Genomic DNA, 19,615 nt, shown 5'->3' with positions numbered 1-19,615 from the left:
AAAATTTGAAGTTCTAATCTCTCACATACATGTCATTGATAAATATATCTATTTAATACTGTAATTATCGAAATTCGAAAGTATTATTCTTTAGTCAAATTTATGAATCGTATTAATCTTTGTGTGAGGATTTAATCGTGAAGTTCATCTTTGGATTTTAATCTTTATCAAAAAGAGATTATCTTGCAATATGATTCCAGATTGATTATTTTATGCCAACTAATTTTCTAAAATAAATTATTCGAATTAATTTCTCAAATAAATTATGAGAATAATTCTTTTAGCTGAATAAATTAGTTAAGGAAAAATTTTAAAACTGCACTAAATGAGATTTATAATTTATTATCTTGATTTCTAACTGATGATATTTCCTTTGGAAACTCATCCGTTAATAAAACTCTTTTTAGTTAAACAAACTTTCCTTAAGTCCTTATACCACACTTTAAGATTCCATTGAATTATATCTTAAAGCATTAAGAAATAGTTCCAATTACTTTAGTGTAATCACTTATATGAGAAAAAAATAAGGCTGTTTTTTTTTCGCAAAAAAATTTCATATTATTTTAAAATTTAATGAGAAAATTCAAAAACCATTTTAGGAACATCATATTATTTAAATTTTCATATTTTTTAAGATTTAATGAGATACTTCAAAACCAGTCTTTCAAGAATATCATATTATTTAAAATTTGATATTATTTTAATATTTAATGAGATAATTTACAACTCATTTTTTTAGAAAATATCATATTATTTTATTTTGTAGGTCAATCACATCACTCTATTTGATTTTGAAAAGTCTGTAAATGACAAATTTCATGGAAGAGAAATCATGCTGTATGTTCGGAAAAGGGGCCTCTTTTTTTTTTGAAAAATAGGGTACATCACATCATTTATAATCTGTCTAATTAAAATATTTTAAATAATTTAAATAAAATTTTATGTGACACTTTTTAAATTAATTTTATTTTTATAACAGAATATATATTTGATTTTTTATCTTTTATCTCTCTACTATCGTTAATATCAGAATTAATTTATATTTAATGTAATTAAAATGTTATATTTTTATTGGACGGATCACAAATGATATAGTTTACTCGATCTATCTAAAAATTTCTCCTTCTTTTCCCTTACTCTCTTATTTTTATTTCCCTTTATTATCTTTAGATCAAAATTTTCAAGGATTCTGGTTTAACATTTTATAAAATATTTCATTTATGCATGGATCTTCTCATATTATGATTTAATATTTTATAAAATTATTATTATTTTAAATAAAAAATATATAAATAAATTTAATATGTTAAAATTTGAATTGAACAATTTAAAATTGTAAATTATTATTAAAATATTTTATAAAGATATTTTTAACTTTTTATTATAGTTTTAAATTGTTTAAATAAAACTTTAACAATTTATATTTATTTATATTTTTTTAAGTAAAATTGTCACACTAATTTCATAAAATATTTAATCAAAATCATTGAAAACTCTGACTTAAAGGTGATGAATGGAATAGGGCAGGTTCCTCTCCTATTCATCCTCCTAGCTTGCAAACCCAATAGATTTTATCATATGATTTCAGACTATATTCTCCTATATTAAATTTTAATTATTTTTATTTATTTTTAATGGGATCCTTGAAAATAGACAATTCAAAAACTATAATAAAATTTATAATATAGAAAATAATGATACCAACTTATATCAAATGTGAGTGGTAAATTCAATTGCATTATTCCATCACGTTAGATTATATCATTTGTTTATTGTTTATTGTTTATTGTTTATTGTTTATTGGAGACCCACGGCGAACCTCAATGGAAATTATCCAAACGTAAGCAGTCAGATGCAATAGAGCTACATTCAATATTTAACCCAAAAAAAAAATTATATTCATTAATTTCATATACGTAAATTTTCGATATACAATATTTATTATCTTTTCATTTTATAAAAATATTTTTATGGATTAGATCATTATATGTATTGTATACTTTAATTATCTATTTTTTTAGGGAAAATTAATCATTTCATTTATGTAGTTTTGGCCTAATTGTAATTCAATTCCTAAACTTTAACTTATTGTAATTCAATTCTTATAGTTTTAACTTAGCTGTAATTCAGTCCCTAAACTTTTCTTCTTATAATTTAATTCTTATAATTTCAACCACTTAAATATTGGCCTTTATGCTTTAAAAATAAAATTATAAAGATTTAAAATATTTTGAACCTTTAATATTTATAGTATTTATAAAGATTAAAAGGGTTTAGGGTTTAATAAAAATATTAGTAATAAATTTTAACATAATTTTAATCTTTATAATTTTATTACTAATATTATAAATATTATAAGTTCAATATATTATAAATATTAAAATTTTAAAATATTATAATATTAATCTTTTAATCTTATAAATATTAAAGGTTGAAAATATTTTTAATCTTTATAATTTTATTTTTTAAGTATAGGGACCAATATTTAAGTGATTAAAATTATAGGGACTAAATTAAAAGAGATAAAATTTAAGAACCGAGTTATAATCAAATTAAAACTATAAAGATTGAGTTATAACGAGTTAAAATTTAATGATTGAGTTATAATTGGGCCAAAAATATATCGACCAAATGATTAATTTTTTTTATTTTTTATTATATTGTTGGTTTATTCATTCTTATACATAAATCCATCTTGTCCAGGATTAATTAATATTTTCCTCACAACAAACATGTTCATTCAACATCAAAATTGAAATAATGACATCCATTTAGGAAAACACAGAAGAATATTTCATCATCAATTTTAGAGTTATTTCTTATGGGATTTCACCTGAAACGAGCTTCATGAATCAACATCATTTCCAGTATTTGAATCACCTGTTTTTTATGCCATGCAAGGAATTAAGATGTTTTAGGATTTCTTTGTAGAAATTTATACAATTATCAAGAAACACTCCGACATAATATTATTGAAACTATCAATCCTTAGATAATACCTTTAAATCTTGATATATTATTACCCTTTCAATATGAAGAAAATCAAGATTTGATCGAGACTGACAACGATGATCCTGAGTTGGCGGAAGTGTATCAAGCTATAGAGCAATCCATGCAGCAATTATCTACAAGTCCAACTTCAAATGAAGGAATAGTGTCGCTCAATAAATTGAAAATTGAGAGAATGATAAGTAAGTTTTAAAAAGATTAATTAATTTAACTTAAGTCTTAAGTATCAAATTTTAAGAATTTACAAGTTCAATTCTCAATTTTGCAACTTCATTGTGATAAATTTGTAACTTGTGTTTTGAATTTTAATAGAGAAAATAAATTTGTTTATTTTTCAATCATGTTAAAATTTTAAAAAAATAAGTTGTAAATTCATCATAATAAAATTAAAAAATTAAAAACTAAATTTGCAAATTTCTAAAATTTAACATTTGAAGTCTAAATTAAATTATTTAATTCTTTTAAGATCTCTCTATCATTAATCTCCCTGAAAATCTCCAATGATGAAATAAAGGGTGACTTGAGTAGCATTTGCTAAGAAAATTTTGAAAGATGGATTTTTATTGCCTTGATAATATCGTAAGATGGCGATAAACAAATCATACATGTCCGTTGTGTCGCTTTCAAATTCAATGCCCATAGAATAATTTTTTGTACTAGACATGTTACGTTGTCAAAGATTGCAAGCAAAGGCTTGAAATAATTTGCATTTTGCAAATCGTACGCTTTGTGTATGTAATCCAAATTTGTACTTGTGATCACCCACAAGCTATGAAGTTTAGCAACTAATTTGTATTTAACCTATGTTATATTTATTTATTAGACTTTTTTTTATAAATTCTTTTCATCATCTTACATGAAAAAAATATACTTGACTTTGAGAGAAATATGTTATAAACAAAGATTAAAGTATAAATTTATCCTTAAAGTTTTTTCAGAAGCACAATTAGTATCTTAAAGTATTTAAAAGCACAAATTTACCTTGATATTTTTTAAAATGGTACAAATTTGCCCTTCATCATAGGCTGTTAAATTGACTATTAACCCTTGTTATTTGACCATAAGACTTAAATCTAGTATGCTACATCACTTTCCACATCTTATATCTCCATCCATCTGTGATCCACATTCCAATATATTCGCTGGATTATTTCATTTGTTCTTTACCCGTTCTTATTTGGCCTTTTAGTTCTTCACCCATTCTCCAAATTATTTTCTCTAGTATCCTCATCGTAACCCATGGGACCACGAGATGATGTAGTGAAGATGATAACAAACTGGAAGAGGTGGAAAATCCTGACACGCGTGTTCATTTGGTTGGCCAGAGAGACAATGATATAGAGGGAAAGTAGGGTGAAGTAGAGGATCCAGATCTTTGGAGATGCTTACTAGGGAATGGATAAACTTGGAGCAAGAAGCTTGGTGGCCAGCAAGGACTGAGTCAAATCAGAACGATTTGAGGCAGAGAGAGTGTAGTGTGAAGTAGGAAAAGGAAAGTGAAGAGGAGGAAGATAAAACGGGACGTTTGAGTGAAGACCACTCTAGATTCAGAGTTAAAACTCTGTTGCAAGAGACGACACATGTGTGTAATTGGTAACAATATATGTGGGTTCGTTAATTTTCCAGGTTTATACCATTCCATTGACTATAATGAAAAATACGAGACAAGTCTTGTGGTCTTGACTGTGATTTTTTTCTTACTTTCATGGATTGATTTTCAGATCTATATGCTTCATATCTTAAACTTAAAATCGTGTATGCTTTAGATCTAATTTCTATATCTTGCCCCCCTTAGCCTTCACCACAGTGATGATGATCTGAAGATTTTGATTTCTGGTTTGATTTTGTTCGTTCGTTTCTTTTCTACATTTTGGTTTGTTTGTTTTCAATGGGTGAATTTTTGTTCATTTTTGTTTGCATTCTGGTTTGTTCATTTATGATTTTGTTGGTTCATTTTTTGTTTGCATTTTGGATTTTGGTTGGATTTTGTTGGACAAGAACATTATAGTCAGGGAAGACAATGAAGGAAGGAAGGAAGGATTTTGTTTATTTATTTAAAAAAAATTCATTTTCAAACATGGACTTTGTATGGCTTGCTAACAAGGCATTTAACGGTTAAAAAGTCCAAATAAATGGTCAAATGGTTAAACTGTCAACTTTGGACGAAAATGTATCATTTTAAAAAATGTTAGGGTAAAATTATACTTTTAAATATTTTAGAATACTGATTGCGTCTCTAGAAAAACTTTAGAAACATATATGTACTTTAACCCCATAAACAAAGAACAATTTTAAAATTTGAAAATTCAAGTTTACCCAGAAATAAATAAGACGGTGAATTAAAGAACAATTATATGAAGTTATACTTGTCAACCATTTTGCTGCAGTCAAATAAACCATTAGATTAAGTATAGAGTATAATAAAAGATAGAACTATAATTTGATTTTTCTTTTGTATCTTGTGCCTATATTTCCAGTAGCCATTTGATAATTGAATAGACAATTTTGTAATATCATGTGGAATACACACTAAATGAGAGAATTTGAAACATCCTCCGAATACCACTAAAACATGTTCTAGAATTCAGGAAGTTCATCAAAGAAGAGTTGAATCAACAAGAGCAAAACACAAGCAAAATAAAAAAGATAATAATTTAAAAAAAACATTACTCTTAATCTCTATACTTTATTTAAATTTTGATATAAGTCTTGCCTTTTTTTTTTAATATTTCAAGTCCTTATACTTTTTGTCATCTGTAATATTGATTTCTATATTTTTAAAAAAATATTGACGTGATAAAAACAATATTAAATACTAACATATCAATTAACATCATTAATTTTGAAATTACGTGTCAAACTGATGTTTATATAAATTTTTTAATAAGAAAAAAATTATAAAAAAAAGCCTACATCCAATGAAATAAGCAAGAGTATTTTTTTTTAATAAAAAAAAACCTTCTGTTGATTATTTGAGACTCGAGATAAGCCTTTTTTTATTTCATCTAAAGTAGGCTTTTTTTTTTTTGTTTATTAAAAAATTCATATCTGCATTAGTTTGATACGAAAATATAAAATTAATTATGTTAATATATCAACATTATTAATACTATTTGTATTATATTAATGTTCATCTAAATGCGTAGATGTTACAGATTAAAAAAAAAAAAAAAAACTATGTGGAGTCGAAACACTAAAAAAGTACAAGAACTTAAACTAAAATTCAAATAAAATGAAAGGACTTGAAACATTTACAAGCCATTGCTTGGCTCAATGCGATGCCATTTCTCGTCTTGTCTTGTCTTCTTTGTCCACTTATTCAATCTCGACCTTGATGTCCTCCTTCTTCAACCCAGGAAGATCAGCCTTGAAGACGTGTGCTTCTGGAGTCTCCTTCCAATTCACCCTAGGGTTCACGATTAATCCAGAAGTTTCCGAAGCTGAAAACTGAAAAATCTTTGAACTGATTTCAAAGATTTTTGATTGCTTCACGAGTAAGAAATTAAAGATGGAAAGACGTTGCTTCGTCGTCGGCCACTGAAGAAACTTAGGATGAGCGACATTGTATTTTTTCAGTGAATGCTTGAGAGCAAGAAGATTGAAAGTTGCAGAAGCATTAACGCGAGGTGAAACGATAAGATTAATTCCGATCGCTGCTTGATCCATGAAAGGATACGATGGGTAGTTAAAATGATTTTGAGGGTGACTTAGTACTTTCACGAGATATCCACAGGACTTCTCTAGAAGTTTCTGAAAGCACACCAAGGGATCTCCTCCTGCTTTAACACCAGGCAAGAAGGATCCAAGGGTCGAGAGGATAAATGATCTCTTTGGACATTTTTGGTTATTGTCATCATCGTCATCGTTTTTTTTTTTTTTTTTTGGGGGCGGGGGGAATAAATATATTAAAAAAAGATTTCAAAACTTACAGTACAAGAAATAAAATTAACTGCCAAGGATTCAAAAATACATAAGAAAATTTTATTTGTTCTTTTTAGTAATTTTTTATATCCTTTTCAATTATTTTTTACTCAAACTAAAGGTTAAATTATTTTTTTATTAATGAAAAAGGTCAAATTGTACCTTTTTAAAGAACAAAGTGAAATATCACATGAAAAATAAGTAAAAAAAAACTTAAGAAAATGATAAATGATGGAGCTAATAAATTTGATTGTATTCATATTGAAGGGTGAAAATATTTGGTGAAGAGAGGGTGCAGTGGCTAGCTAATTAAGCTATTTAACGGGATCTTATGGATCAAGAAAATGCTTAATGAATGAAGGAGAAACACCTTAGTTTTTATTTACAAAAATAAAGGGATATTTAGAATTTGCAAATTATTGAGGGATTAAACGTATGAGTTATCTAATGAAATTATGGGAAAGAATGATTGAGCATATGTTGAGATTAGAGATTAGTATTTTTGAGAATCAATCTGACTTCCTGCCAGGTAGGACGACTGCAAAAGCGATTGATCTACTAAGGATATTAATGAAAAAATATTGAAGTAAAGGTAATGATTTATATATAATTTTCATTGATTAAAAAAAATTATGACCGTATAATGAGAAAGTACTTTAGAAAATCTTGAAAAAGAAATGAGTTTGGTTCCCCTATATTAGAGCTATACAAATATGTATGAGGGGGTAACAACTAACATAAGAATGTCTAGCGCTAAAACAAAAGACTTTCCTATAAGGGTTAAATTACATCAAGGGTCATCCTTGAATTCTTATTTGTTTGACCTGGTTCTATTTTGATTGAGCATATTCAAAAGGAAACCTTTAAATACATGTTTTTTTTGTAGATGATAAAGTTTTTATTGCAAAAATAAGAGAAGAAATTAATCACAAACTTAAGTTATAGAGAAGGATCTTGGAGTTGTAGGGTTTTTGTGTAAGTAAGAGTAAGACAGAATATTTGTATTGTAGTTTTGATAAGAGGTTAGTCAATGGTAATTTGAAAGTGAGATTGGAAGATCAGATTATATCTGAAATCAAAAGTTTAGATATTTAGGAGATGTTATTCAACATGATAGGAAAATTGATGGAGATGTTGCATATAGGATACAAGCAAGGTGATTTAATTAAAAAAGGTTAAAGAAATTATTTGTAATCAAAAGGTACCTAATAAACTTAAAGGAAAATTTTATCACATTGCTATAAAACCAGTTATGTTATATAACAGTGAACATTAAGCTTTAAAGGAGCAATGAACACATAAAGTTAGAGTAGCATATATGAGAATGTTAAGATAGATGTGTGGACATACATGAAAAGATAAAATGTTAAATAAACAAATACAACAAAAAGTGGGCGTGACATCTATCAAGGGAAAATGGTAGAAAATTGTTTAAGATAATTTGGACATGTAAAGAGAAAGTAATGGGAGGCACTGATGAGAAAAGTAGAACGGATAATCTTGAATCCTATAAAGAAGGATAGGGAAAAAAAAAATCAAAGAGAATACTTTTAAAAGTTATTAAACAAAACATCTTAGTTAATAATATTTCTAATAACTTGGTAGTTGATAGAGTATAATGACATTTATGTAGTTGAACTCACCTAGTGGGATAAAACTTTTTTTTTTTGTAGGTGTTATTGTATCTCACTTAAGTTTGTAGCATTTCTGATGCCCTTCTTATTCATTGCAAAAGTAAACATTAAACAAGATTCTCAATCTTTAGTTTAAGTTTTACCTTTGAAAATTTATTATTATTAGTTGTCATTTTCCTTTTCTTAGTTGTGTTATGTAGGGCCTTAAAGTAATTCTCTCTGTTTTTTTTTTTTTTTTGCCCAGACAATGGAGAATAACAAGCATGCTAAAACACAAAACTAGAAAGGAATATTGCAAGACGAAGACGCTTTCTCTTGAGACACTCTGATGCAGCTAATATTCAAATCGTTCAACAACTTCACAAAAGCCAGAAAGCATGTATGATAGTGCTTGTTTGGATTCCATTTAGTTGGTTTAAATTATAATTTGTAAGCTTAAAAGCTAGTTAAGAGTAAACAAATATGTTTGGATAAGAGTAATTGGTGAATGAACTTTTTTTCCTCAATTATAGTTAGGTCAAGAGCTAGATTTTAAATCTTTACATTAGTTACATTCAAATTTATCCATTAGCAGCATTTAATACACTTTAAATTTATTAAATAACCTATTTTTCCTTTTGAAATTTGATATTTTTGTGATTTATAAATTTAACATTTTTATTATTTTTAGTTTACACACACACACAAATATTCTTTAAATAGATCTAATTAAGTTTTTTAGTATTTAAAAATATTTTCTACATTACTACATTAATTATTTTATTTTTATAATTATAATTTTATTATTTTTTCTTAAATTTATCAAATTACATAATTATACATGCGCACGTATATGAGAGTGAGAGGGAGACATACAACAATGGTTAGTTCCTACAGTTTCATTGTATTTTATTTCCAGTCTCTTAAGTGTTAGTCCCTCTAATCCCCAACGGTGTTGAATTGGCTGAGATGCAATTAACACCATTAAATATAATGCTGGCCTGTTTAAATGAAAGTGTAAGGACCAATCATCATACTTTCCCTTTTTTTTTTTTTAACCAGCCCATCTTCTTTTTTCTTTATTATATATATATATATTTATTTATTTATTTAAACCTGCTATTTAATTATATCTTTCAGTTTGTCAAATTAATTTTTTACAAAAGAGCATCTAAACATAGATCAACTTTTAACCCAACATCACTTTGCAAACTGTAGCATATGCAAAATGTAATTTTGCGAACATTGACCCAAACAACCTCCTAGTAAACGTAAACAAATATTTGGCCATAAAGGGGGGAAAAGACCTGAGCGAATATATCAACTCCCGCTCCTAAGCGCTAGATAGATAGACTACTTCCAACCATCAGACCAATCATCTTCATCTGCACCAGCTGGTTTGGGCAACTCAGATTGAGGTGAATCCTGATCCCATGCCACATCTTCAGAGGGCAATGAGTTTTCTTGAAAATTTTTGAAGCCAGAGTCCTCCTGAACCTCCAGTCTTTCAGGAAGAGAACACCCCAGATAAGATGAATTCTCCACACAATGCCACAAGAGTCTGTGCCAATAGTAATCCTGACATATGACAAGTAAAATATAATTTCATCAAAATCATATGCTTGGCCAAGAATAGAAATGATTTTAGGCAACAGAATATATGTTTTCCGCTTAAGCAACACAAGCAATATTTTAATATTTTCCCTTTTTTAAAATCGTTTTGAGGGGGGAAGGGGAGTCCAGCAATTAATAGTGTGTGTATCAAACAGATATGAGAAGACACCAATAGAATACGGTACTTGATTTGGATATAATGCAACATCGCAACAATCACTGATATACGATCACGTTTTGTACTCATGCCATAAAATTGATCATAAAAAAAGTTAACTTATTCAATTTATCATGACTTGTTAGTGAAAAAGCAATGCTAAAGACTATCAGCGGATTCCTATTTCCAATCAGCACAGCATAAAATTGATCATTAAATAATTAAATTATTTCACTAATCAAGAATTGTTAGTAAAAAGGAAATACCCGAGAGATTATGTGAGGGTTCCCAATAATAACCAGAAGCGATATGGCACGTGTTATTGCAACATTAAATCTCCGATGATTGCTCAAGAATCCTAAACAGTATAACCTGTCAAAGTCATTATGTTTGATTGTTGAGCGAACGGTCGATATTATAATAACTCGTCTCTCCTGTCCCTGAAACTGCTCAACACTTCCAACCTTAATCTCTGGCAAATCTATACTTTCAAGTGTCTGCTTTATTTTGAGTACTTGTTGCCTATACGGTGTTATAATCCCAATGTCTTCCTCCTTCATATTTCCACCGGTCATAAGCCTCTTGACTAATTCTGTGACCTTACTCACTTCAATTCTGTTGAACCATGATGGATTATTCCCTTCTCTTTCATCACATCCTTGGATGCCGAAGAAGAGAACAGGGAACTCTTTATTAGGGAGGAAGTTTTCACTCAGCATCAAAGAATTAGCATCATCCTTACATGCAATCAATTCTCCTTCGTAAAACAGCTTGGAAGGGAGATGTAATATATGCGGGTGACACCTATAGTTTCTAATCAATCTGGTTAAATAGTTCTTATCTCCATATGAATATAATTCACTTTCAAACAATCTTTCCAAGTATGATTTCCCCAATCCGTTGCTGTCTGCTTCCTTGGAATATATTACCGGACCCAACTGCATCGGGTCTCCAGCTACAACGACAACAGTCTCCCTTTTGCAGAGATGAGATATTGGGATCATGGTTTCTGGTTCTGAAGCCTGGCCAGCCTCGTCCAAGAAAATGTGTGAAAAGTGGCCTCGGATGACACCTTCAGCATAAAGAAGACAAGCACTCATATAAGTTGATACTACGATCTTATAATGCATGATAGCTCTGGCTGGAGGACATTTGAACACACACTCATCAAAGTAGCAGAAGCGCAAAAGCTCAGGTTTCATCTCCTCATAAGGCCTCGTAGATGCATTAAGCCTAAATATTTCCTCCTCTCGAAATTCGACAGCCTTTTGACCAAGGAGTTTCTCAAGTAGGTAGTCTGCAGCACTATTTGAGGGTGCACAGATGAGAATATGAGCTTTCCTACAATTTTTGTAGAGTTGGAGGACTGCTTCTACTATGGTACTAGTCTTTCCTGTACCAGGAGGACCATGAATCAGATAAGGAGGTGCACCTTTGCATCCAAGAATCTTCTTGATTGCAAGCATCTGCTCCTCATTAACATTACCAGAAATAGGCACCAAATGAGAGGTTTCAATGCGCCTCCTTCTAGGCGTCTCATGTGGAAATAAGAATTCATTTCCTAGGTTTTCTGCAGCCTCAACTGCCTGATATAACCGTCTCATATTGAGCCTATTATAGGCGAAGTGAACGTTGTATAGATCTTCATCTTTGTGGAAAAAATGAAATTGAGGATCAAACTTCAAACATACTTCATCAGCCTCAACACGGTGAACATAACCCTGCAGAAATCCACTCCAATTAAACAACATCCTGAACATAACAAATAATAATGGCACATCATTTTACACTGATGCGTCAAAGACATGGGACCCTCTATTACATATGTATATATATATATATATGGATACCATTGATATCATTTTCAACAGCAAATTAGAAATTTTGTAACTATCTAGGAGAAGCTTGTAATATTAGCATATGATGAATAGTTCATAAAACCTGATCCTAGTAACTATCATAAAACAGCAATTTCTAGCTTAAGATTTCATATAAGTGAAGTAATCAGGACATATCATATCTGTCAATGAGAAGAACAAACCTGGTAAACAGGTACGTTATCATTATCATGTTCAGAGGCCAGCTTGGCAAAAATATAATCCCCATGAACCAGTGATGGCCTCCTCTCAGCCAGCCCTGGAACCTCCAGTGACAAGAATTGATGCGCCTTTCTTCTCAAAGTTACACATTCCATATCATAGGTCCTCATGTCTTCCTAAAAGCATAAGTCACTAGTCAAGCAAATAATAGAAACAAAGATCTGCTTTTTTTTTTTTTCTTTGTTTTTTTGTCACACACTTCTTTTAGATTTTTCATTAGCAAACAAGATTACCTCCAATTGTAGTTCTTCCATCATAATTAATGTTTTGAAATAAGATACATAATTCTTCCTTGTAAGACCTCTTTCAATGGCATCAGGGATCTGATTGCTCTCCAGCATGTCTCTTATTTCCTTGGGAATGTCATATGTCTGAAGCCTATTCTTGTATACACGATTTCCCTTCCTCACAGGACGTGAGCCAGCAACATAAGCACTTACAACAAATTTTTCTTTCTTTCTTCCTTTTGAATAAGGCTTTTTGGAAGCCAAAGATTGGGAGATTTTGTCTTCAGCTAAGAGAAAAACCGTCCTTTCTATTCTTGCATCCCCTGCATCAATATACACAATTGTCGTGTGCAATCCCATTTCCTTTGTTTTGCAAGACAACCACACTTTCAAAATCTCACCAGGTTGAAGCATCCTGTCCTCCAAAGAGAAAGACTCTAGAAAACCTTGAATGCTATCTGCATTTAAATTTGCAGATGGAGGTTCCATCAGAGAAAGTGTGAAACAGTCCTCAGGATTTGAAGCAAAAATATGAACACTCCACAGTTCCACTGGTTCATTGGTGGTGTTCTTGATTGTTATTACATCTACAGCAGTATGGCCTACATATACTGATTGTGGTTTGTCATTCACAAACGGAAATGGGACAGATATGACAATGGGGTCCTCCTCATTAGGAGCATAACTACAGACAGATCTCTCTTCTGCAAAATCTAGAAACCCAATTTCCGCCTTGCTTCCTATTACCGAGCGTTCTTCATCTGAAGTACTCATTTAAATCTGCTTTATATTTTTACCCAGGAAAAAATCTGCTGTACACAACTTCAGTTTAGTCCTGCATAAAATACATAAGAAATTGTAGAGGAAGATTTTCAGAAAAAGATTAATAAAGGGAGGTATGGAGGGAGGGAGAGCAGCTACAAATCCATGTCACATAAGTGCAAAGGGAGAACCTATCCCAAAAGACTAGTCTATTATTGAGTGGGAGAGCCTTTTCTACTTATAAATCCCACTCCACTTGTATGAGGCTTCCTGATACAAGACTCGTGACAAGAAGTCCACAAGGCTATTTACTGCTGAAATAAGGCGTAAAACGATGGAGAAACCCTTGATTGAAGAAAAAAATGCAAGGCACAATATAAAATTGCTATACTTCAGAGAAATCAGATTGCCACAAACATCTCGACCACCCCCCTATCATTCCCAAAACTTGATTAACCAAACATATATCAAAAACTCTAGGAAGGGTAGAGGGATGAAAATATGATAGTGGAAAGAAATTTATGCGTCAAAGTGGTCTTACCTATCTCATGAAGCCAAGGAGAGAAAATTTGAAGTGTGAAACTTTAAAATTCCTGAATTATACAATTGTCCTCAATAAACATATGCAGGTAAAAACAAAAGAATGTGGACCAAGCACTTCTACTGTCATGCTGCCCCACCAAAACAAGCGTGACTAGTATGAAGTACAAGGTAAACCTTGCTTCATAAACCCAATCAATTTATAATTTTCTCAGTACACTTGGTAAAAGATCTGCTTCACTAATATAATGTCAATTGAAATTATAATTGACATTATAATATTCATTCATGAATGTTTGTACAAATTTCACTATAAACTCTTTCAAGAGTTGGACTATTATTTTTTTTTCCTTAAAAATAAAATTGCTTAGGAAAGTCAATAAACTTTAGTTGGAACAAAATAAGAGAACTCTTCCCTCAATCTTTAAATAATACAAATCAAACAAATGGATATCTTGCCTACAGTCTTTTTAAAAGCAACTCTTAACTACAACGAAATCATAAAACAAATTTACCATAAATTCAGCTTTACCATAGCAATTATTACAGTTATCCACCAAGGAAGAAAAAGCAAGGATCAGCGCAAAACAGAGGTGAATTTAAACTTAAACCTTCCACGTGTAAAATGCCATGGTGGGTTTAATCCACAAATCTCCAAACTATATCTAAACAATATCCACAGTTTTTCTAAGTCTCAAAGTAACAAATAATTAACTTCTTTATGATTTATATAACGTTATTATCATGTTTATCGCTTTATCCAATTTCATTAACTTTATTTCTCAAGCCTTTCATCAATCACTTTATACATGTCTCAAAAGTTATCATAAGAACAAACAAACTTCATCCTTGAATTATCACCCAAACGTCTTCTCCAAAATTCTCTAACTTTATTTCCAATTTCCATTATAGAAAATAATTACCTCCTATAATAATGTAATCAATATCAATAATAATGTATATATACCAAATCATAACCCATCAAGCATAAAAGATTCTTTTTAGTAACCAAAGCTTTCCACCACACTATATATGTACATATATATGTATGTATGTATGTGTATGTATATTCAAGTAATACCTATATTCTTCTTAGTCTCAACATAGAGATTGAACAAACTACATTCCAATTTTAGTCTTTAATACAATCAATATACTTGATTGCCCCACTCCAATTAAATTTCTCTTCTACACATTTTAACAAGCACCTTATATGCATTAATTACCAAACCATTCAATCAAAGTTTCTCAAACTTCAAATCTCTTACCCAACAATCTCCAAACATCAATATTTAAATTTATCATGCTAACCAAAACCCAACTCCCCATCAAGAAACAATTTAAGCTCAAGAAAAATTCAAATCCACATCTATTTTCCTCAAGCAACAACCAAGCAATTATCCAAGTCACAAAACTCACACAAAGGATGAAAGGGAGAGATGATGAAGCTTGCACTCACCAAGGAGCAAAGGAGTTGATGGATTGAAGGATTCGAAGCCCCCCAACACATAACAGCACCTATGCAGAACAAAAGGGAAGAAGACGCGGGTCACGCAAGGAAGAATCACGGGTTTTGCCTCTAGCAGCGACGAAAGCCACACTACAGTCACCAGGTGGCTAACGGAACGGACGAAGGAGGAGGAAGAAAGAAAGAAATCGAGCTCTCTCCCTCAGTACGGACCGAAGAAGAAGGGGAAGATTTCCGGTGTACCCACGATTGCCGGCCACGAAGACGACGTTGGAGGAACACTGGAGAGAGACAGAAGAGACGAAAGGTTTGGGCTCTCTCTAATTTCAGATCGCACCAAAAAATTGGAGACAAAATAAAGCCATGAAGGTAATTTCATGTGGCCAAAACAAAATAAAATGCTCCTCTTATTCTCATTCCCCAACTGAAAGCTTTGAATCAGTCATCACTAGTGGAGTTCTTCAGAACCCAGACGGCAGAACACTGATGGATCACCAGTATATAAATTGATGTAGGGGGCTGATTCGCTGAGATAGTTATTTACAAAATCTCCAAGGGCATAATAGTCTGCGCGATTGAAAGTCAGTCACTGTACGGCATACATAATAAAGTAGGAACCTTACATTGCAAGTTTTTCTCTCATTATGGATTCGCAAAGTTAGGAAAACACCGTTCACAATTCACCACAAGAGCTTCAATTTTAGTTGATTGGATACGAAATTTGTGAGGAGAGGATTTGAAGTTATTCAAACCCGTGAAGTTATCTATATATATTTACATTAAAGTAATGGTATTATCTACAGCACATGAATAGAAAAAGAGGTCAAATGAAATGATTCATATGGAATTAAAGGAGACTCTTATTGGGGAGGATATTCAAAATCCCTAGGCCAGAGCATAAAACTAGGTGACCCCATTATGCATTTTTAACCTATTTCTAAAGCAAAGAATAAAGGTTAAACCTAACAAATCATTCATTTAAATTTATTTTAATAAGGATTGTGGCTTGAAAAAATAATATTTTTAAAAAAATAAGCTTTAAAGCCTAGCTTTGATAAGTCCTAAAAAAATAAGTTAGGGTTCGAGCTCGAACGGCCATTTTAAATCTTTTTTTCATTTTAACTCTAAAAAGATAAAATATTTTTATTTTTTAAATTAAATTTAAACTTTAAAATATATGTTTATAATTTAAAATTATATTTTTTATTATTTATTTTTTATTTTCTAATGTTATAATTTGTATTTTAAAAAATATAAAATATTATAATTGAAATTTTTAATTTTTTAAAAATCAAATAAATAATAATAATAATAATAATAATAATAATAATAATAGTAATAGTAATAGTAATAATAACAACCTTATGGGCTTGGCCCTAAGTCCTTTAAAAAAAGGTTAGGCTTCATAAATTAATTAATTTTCAGGATAAAGGAGCAAAAATATTTATAAAATGGTCAGTCAGGGGCATCCAATATTCTAAAATAAAGAAAATGATAAAAATACTCATAGCGTTACATGAGTGAATGCAAAAGTAACCAGACCGTTAAATGCTAAATATGCATGCCATATGTCAACCTTTGTTAATGTGGACTAATAAAAGGGCAAAAATACTTATGAAATTGTTGACCAAGAGCAAAATACCCATAACGTTACCAGAGTTAGTGCAAAAATGATCAATCCATCAAATTCTTTAAATGTTAATTGTTTAGCTGATACCTAAGCAGAATTTGACTATTTTTTTGACATGGACAAAAAATATTTCCAGATAAAATTTTTTGGAGATTGATTAGTCATTATATGAATATCATGTTAAAAAATGTCGTTTTGATTGAATATCAAATTAAATTACTTCTTTCTTTATAGCAATGGTGAAAACCATTTATAAATTTTGAATCTATCATGAATGAAATTGTTTAAGATTGTAACAATATTCTTAAGGTAGCGCGGCGTAAGAAGTGTGCTCAGTCTCTATTTTTGAATGTGTACAACCTATCTTACTATGTTGAATATTAGGTTTTGCAGACAAAAATGAGTGGAAAAGAAGGAAGGAAGGGGTGAGATACATGACGATGGAAAAAAACCATATGGCATGGATTTTGACAAATTAGTCACAAATTATGGGTACTCATATGATGATCAATCAACATCCATAAAAATTCATCTAGGAATATTTTTGATCTACATCTACCAAAAATAATCAACTTCTACTTAGATGTTAGCTAAATGGTCAATATTTAATGGATTTAATGGATCAGTTACTTACACCAACTTTGATTAAGTTATAAATATTTTTACTCTTAGCTAATGATTTTGTGAGTATTTTTGCCTCTTTATTAGTCCACGTTAGCAAAAGCTGACACATGGCATGCAAAGTCAGCATTTAACTGTCAAAGTTAAAGATCTAGTGACTTTTGCACCCACTCACATAATGTTATGAATATTTTTATTCTTTTTTCTCATTATAGGATATTGGGTGCTCCTGACTGGCTATTTTATGAATATATTTGTCCTTTAACCTTAATTTTTTAAAAATTGAGTTTAAGGCCTTGAGTATGGATTAGGCGTGCTTATTTTTCATCTTTAGACTTTTAGCTTTTCTTGTTGTTTTGTTAATCAACTATTAACCCTTTTTTTATTGACTTTTTTTTTTAGTTTTTACTTTTGTTAATATTATTGTGGCTTTTTTTTTTAAAAAAAAGGGAAGGGAGTTGTCACTAGTGGGTCCTCCACGTTAAAAAAGGTTTAGCTTCATAAATCAATTAATTTTTAGGATAAAGGGACAAAAATATCTATAAAATTATTGGTCAAGGGCACCTAATATTCTAAAGTGAAGAAAATGATAAAAGTACCCATAGCTTTATATAAGTAGGTGTAAAAATGACCAAACTGTTAAATACTAACTATGCATGTCACATGTCAACCTTTGTTAATGTGGACTAATAAAGAGGAAAAAATACTTATGAAATCATCAACCAAAAGCAAAATACTCATAACGTTATTAGAGTTAGTGCAAAAGTGATCAATCCATCAAATTCTTTAAATGTTAATTGTTTAATTGATACCTAAGCAGAATTTGACTATTTTTTTGCTTATATGGACAAAAAAATATTACCAAATGTAATTCTTTGGAGGTTAATTGGTCATTATATGAATATCATGTTAAAAAATGTTGTTTTGATCGAATATCAAATTAAATTACTTGTTTTTTTATAGTAGTGGCGAAACCCATTTACAAATTTTGAATTTATTATGAATGAAATTGCTTAAGGTTGTGACAATATTCTTAAGGCAGCGTGGTGTAGGAAGTGTGCTCAGTCTCGATCTTTGAATGTGTACAATCTATCTCATTATGTTGAATATTAGGTTTTGTAGACAAAAATGAGTGGAAAGGGAGAAAGGAAGGGGCAATACATGTGGCGATGGAAAAAAAAAATTATATGGCATGAATTTTGACAAATTAGTCACTAATTATAGGTATTCATATGATGATCAATCAACATCCGTAAAAATTCATCTGGGAATATTTTTGATCTACATCTATAAAAAATAATTAACTTCTACTTAAATGTTAGCTAAATGGTCAATATTTAAGGGATTTAATGGATCGGTTACTTGCACCAACTTTGGTAAATTATGAGTATTTTTATTCTTGACTGACGACTTCGTGAGTATTTTTGCCCCTTTATTAGTCTACATTAGCAAAAGCTAACATGTGACATGCATAGTCAGCATTTAACTGTTAAAGTTAATGATCTAGTCACTTTTGCACCCACTCATGTAATGTTATAGATATTTTTACTTTTTTTTTATTTTAGGATATTAGTTGCCCTTGACCGACTATTCTGTGAATATATTTGTCCTTTTACCTTAATTTTTAAAAAATTAAGTTTAAGACCTTGACTATGAACTAGATCTGCCCATTTTTCATCTTTAGACTTTTAGCTTTTCTTGTTGTTTTGTTAATCAACTATTAACCCTTTCTTTATTGACTTTTTTTTTATTTTTGTTAATATTATTATGCTTTTTTTTTATAAAAAAAAAGGGGAAGGGAGTTGTTACTAGTGGGGTCCTCCGCATTAAAAAAAAAACCAATGATGGACAGGTATGTGTAAATCGAGAAGCAGGCAAAATCTACCAACCATGTAGACCTCCCCAAAAAATGGGACGGTAGGAAGGGCCTGCTATGTAATTTATTCTAAAAATA

The 19,615-nt window shown here is 30.2% G+C and overlaps 1 protein-coding gene across 2 annotated transcripts; it reads right to left on the bottom strand.

The window, feature by feature from the left end:
• Positions 1–9,692: 9,692 nt before the first annotated feature.
• Positions 9,693–15,909, bottom strand: LOC129309326 (probable RNA helicase SDE3). 2 transcript variants are annotated; one of them, XM_054950870.1, is made up of 6 exons: positions 15,402–15,909; positions 13,944–13,995; positions 12,647–13,475; positions 12,356–12,529; positions 10,581–12,035; positions 9,693–10,121 (listed from the first exon to the last, which is right to left on the bottom strand). In XM_054950870.1, exons 3-6 carry the CDS (start codon positions 13,412–13,414, stop codon positions 9,897–9,899), a joined length of 2,622 nt encoding a protein of 873 aa, XP_054806845.1. In that variant the 5' UTR covers positions 13,415–13,475; positions 13,944–13,995; positions 15,402–15,909; the 3' UTR covers positions 9,693–9,896. The 2 variants fall into 2 exon arrangements, with proteins under 2 accessions (XP_054806845.1, XP_054806844.1); XM_054950869.1 differs by lacking the exon at positions 13,944–13,995.
• Between the last annotated feature and the right edge of the window lie 3,706 nt (positions 15,910–19,615).

Source organism: Prosopis cineraria, unplaced genomic scaffold, assembly GCF_029017545.1.
Source record: "Prosopis cineraria cultivar Desert tree isolate PC_DT_omini unplaced genomic scaffold, ASM2901754v1 PC4, whole genome shotgun sequence".
Lineage (NCBI taxonomy): Eukaryota > Viridiplantae > Streptophyta > Magnoliopsida > Fabales > Fabaceae > Prosopis > Prosopis cineraria.
This window is presented reverse-complemented; position numbering and strand designations above follow the sequence as displayed.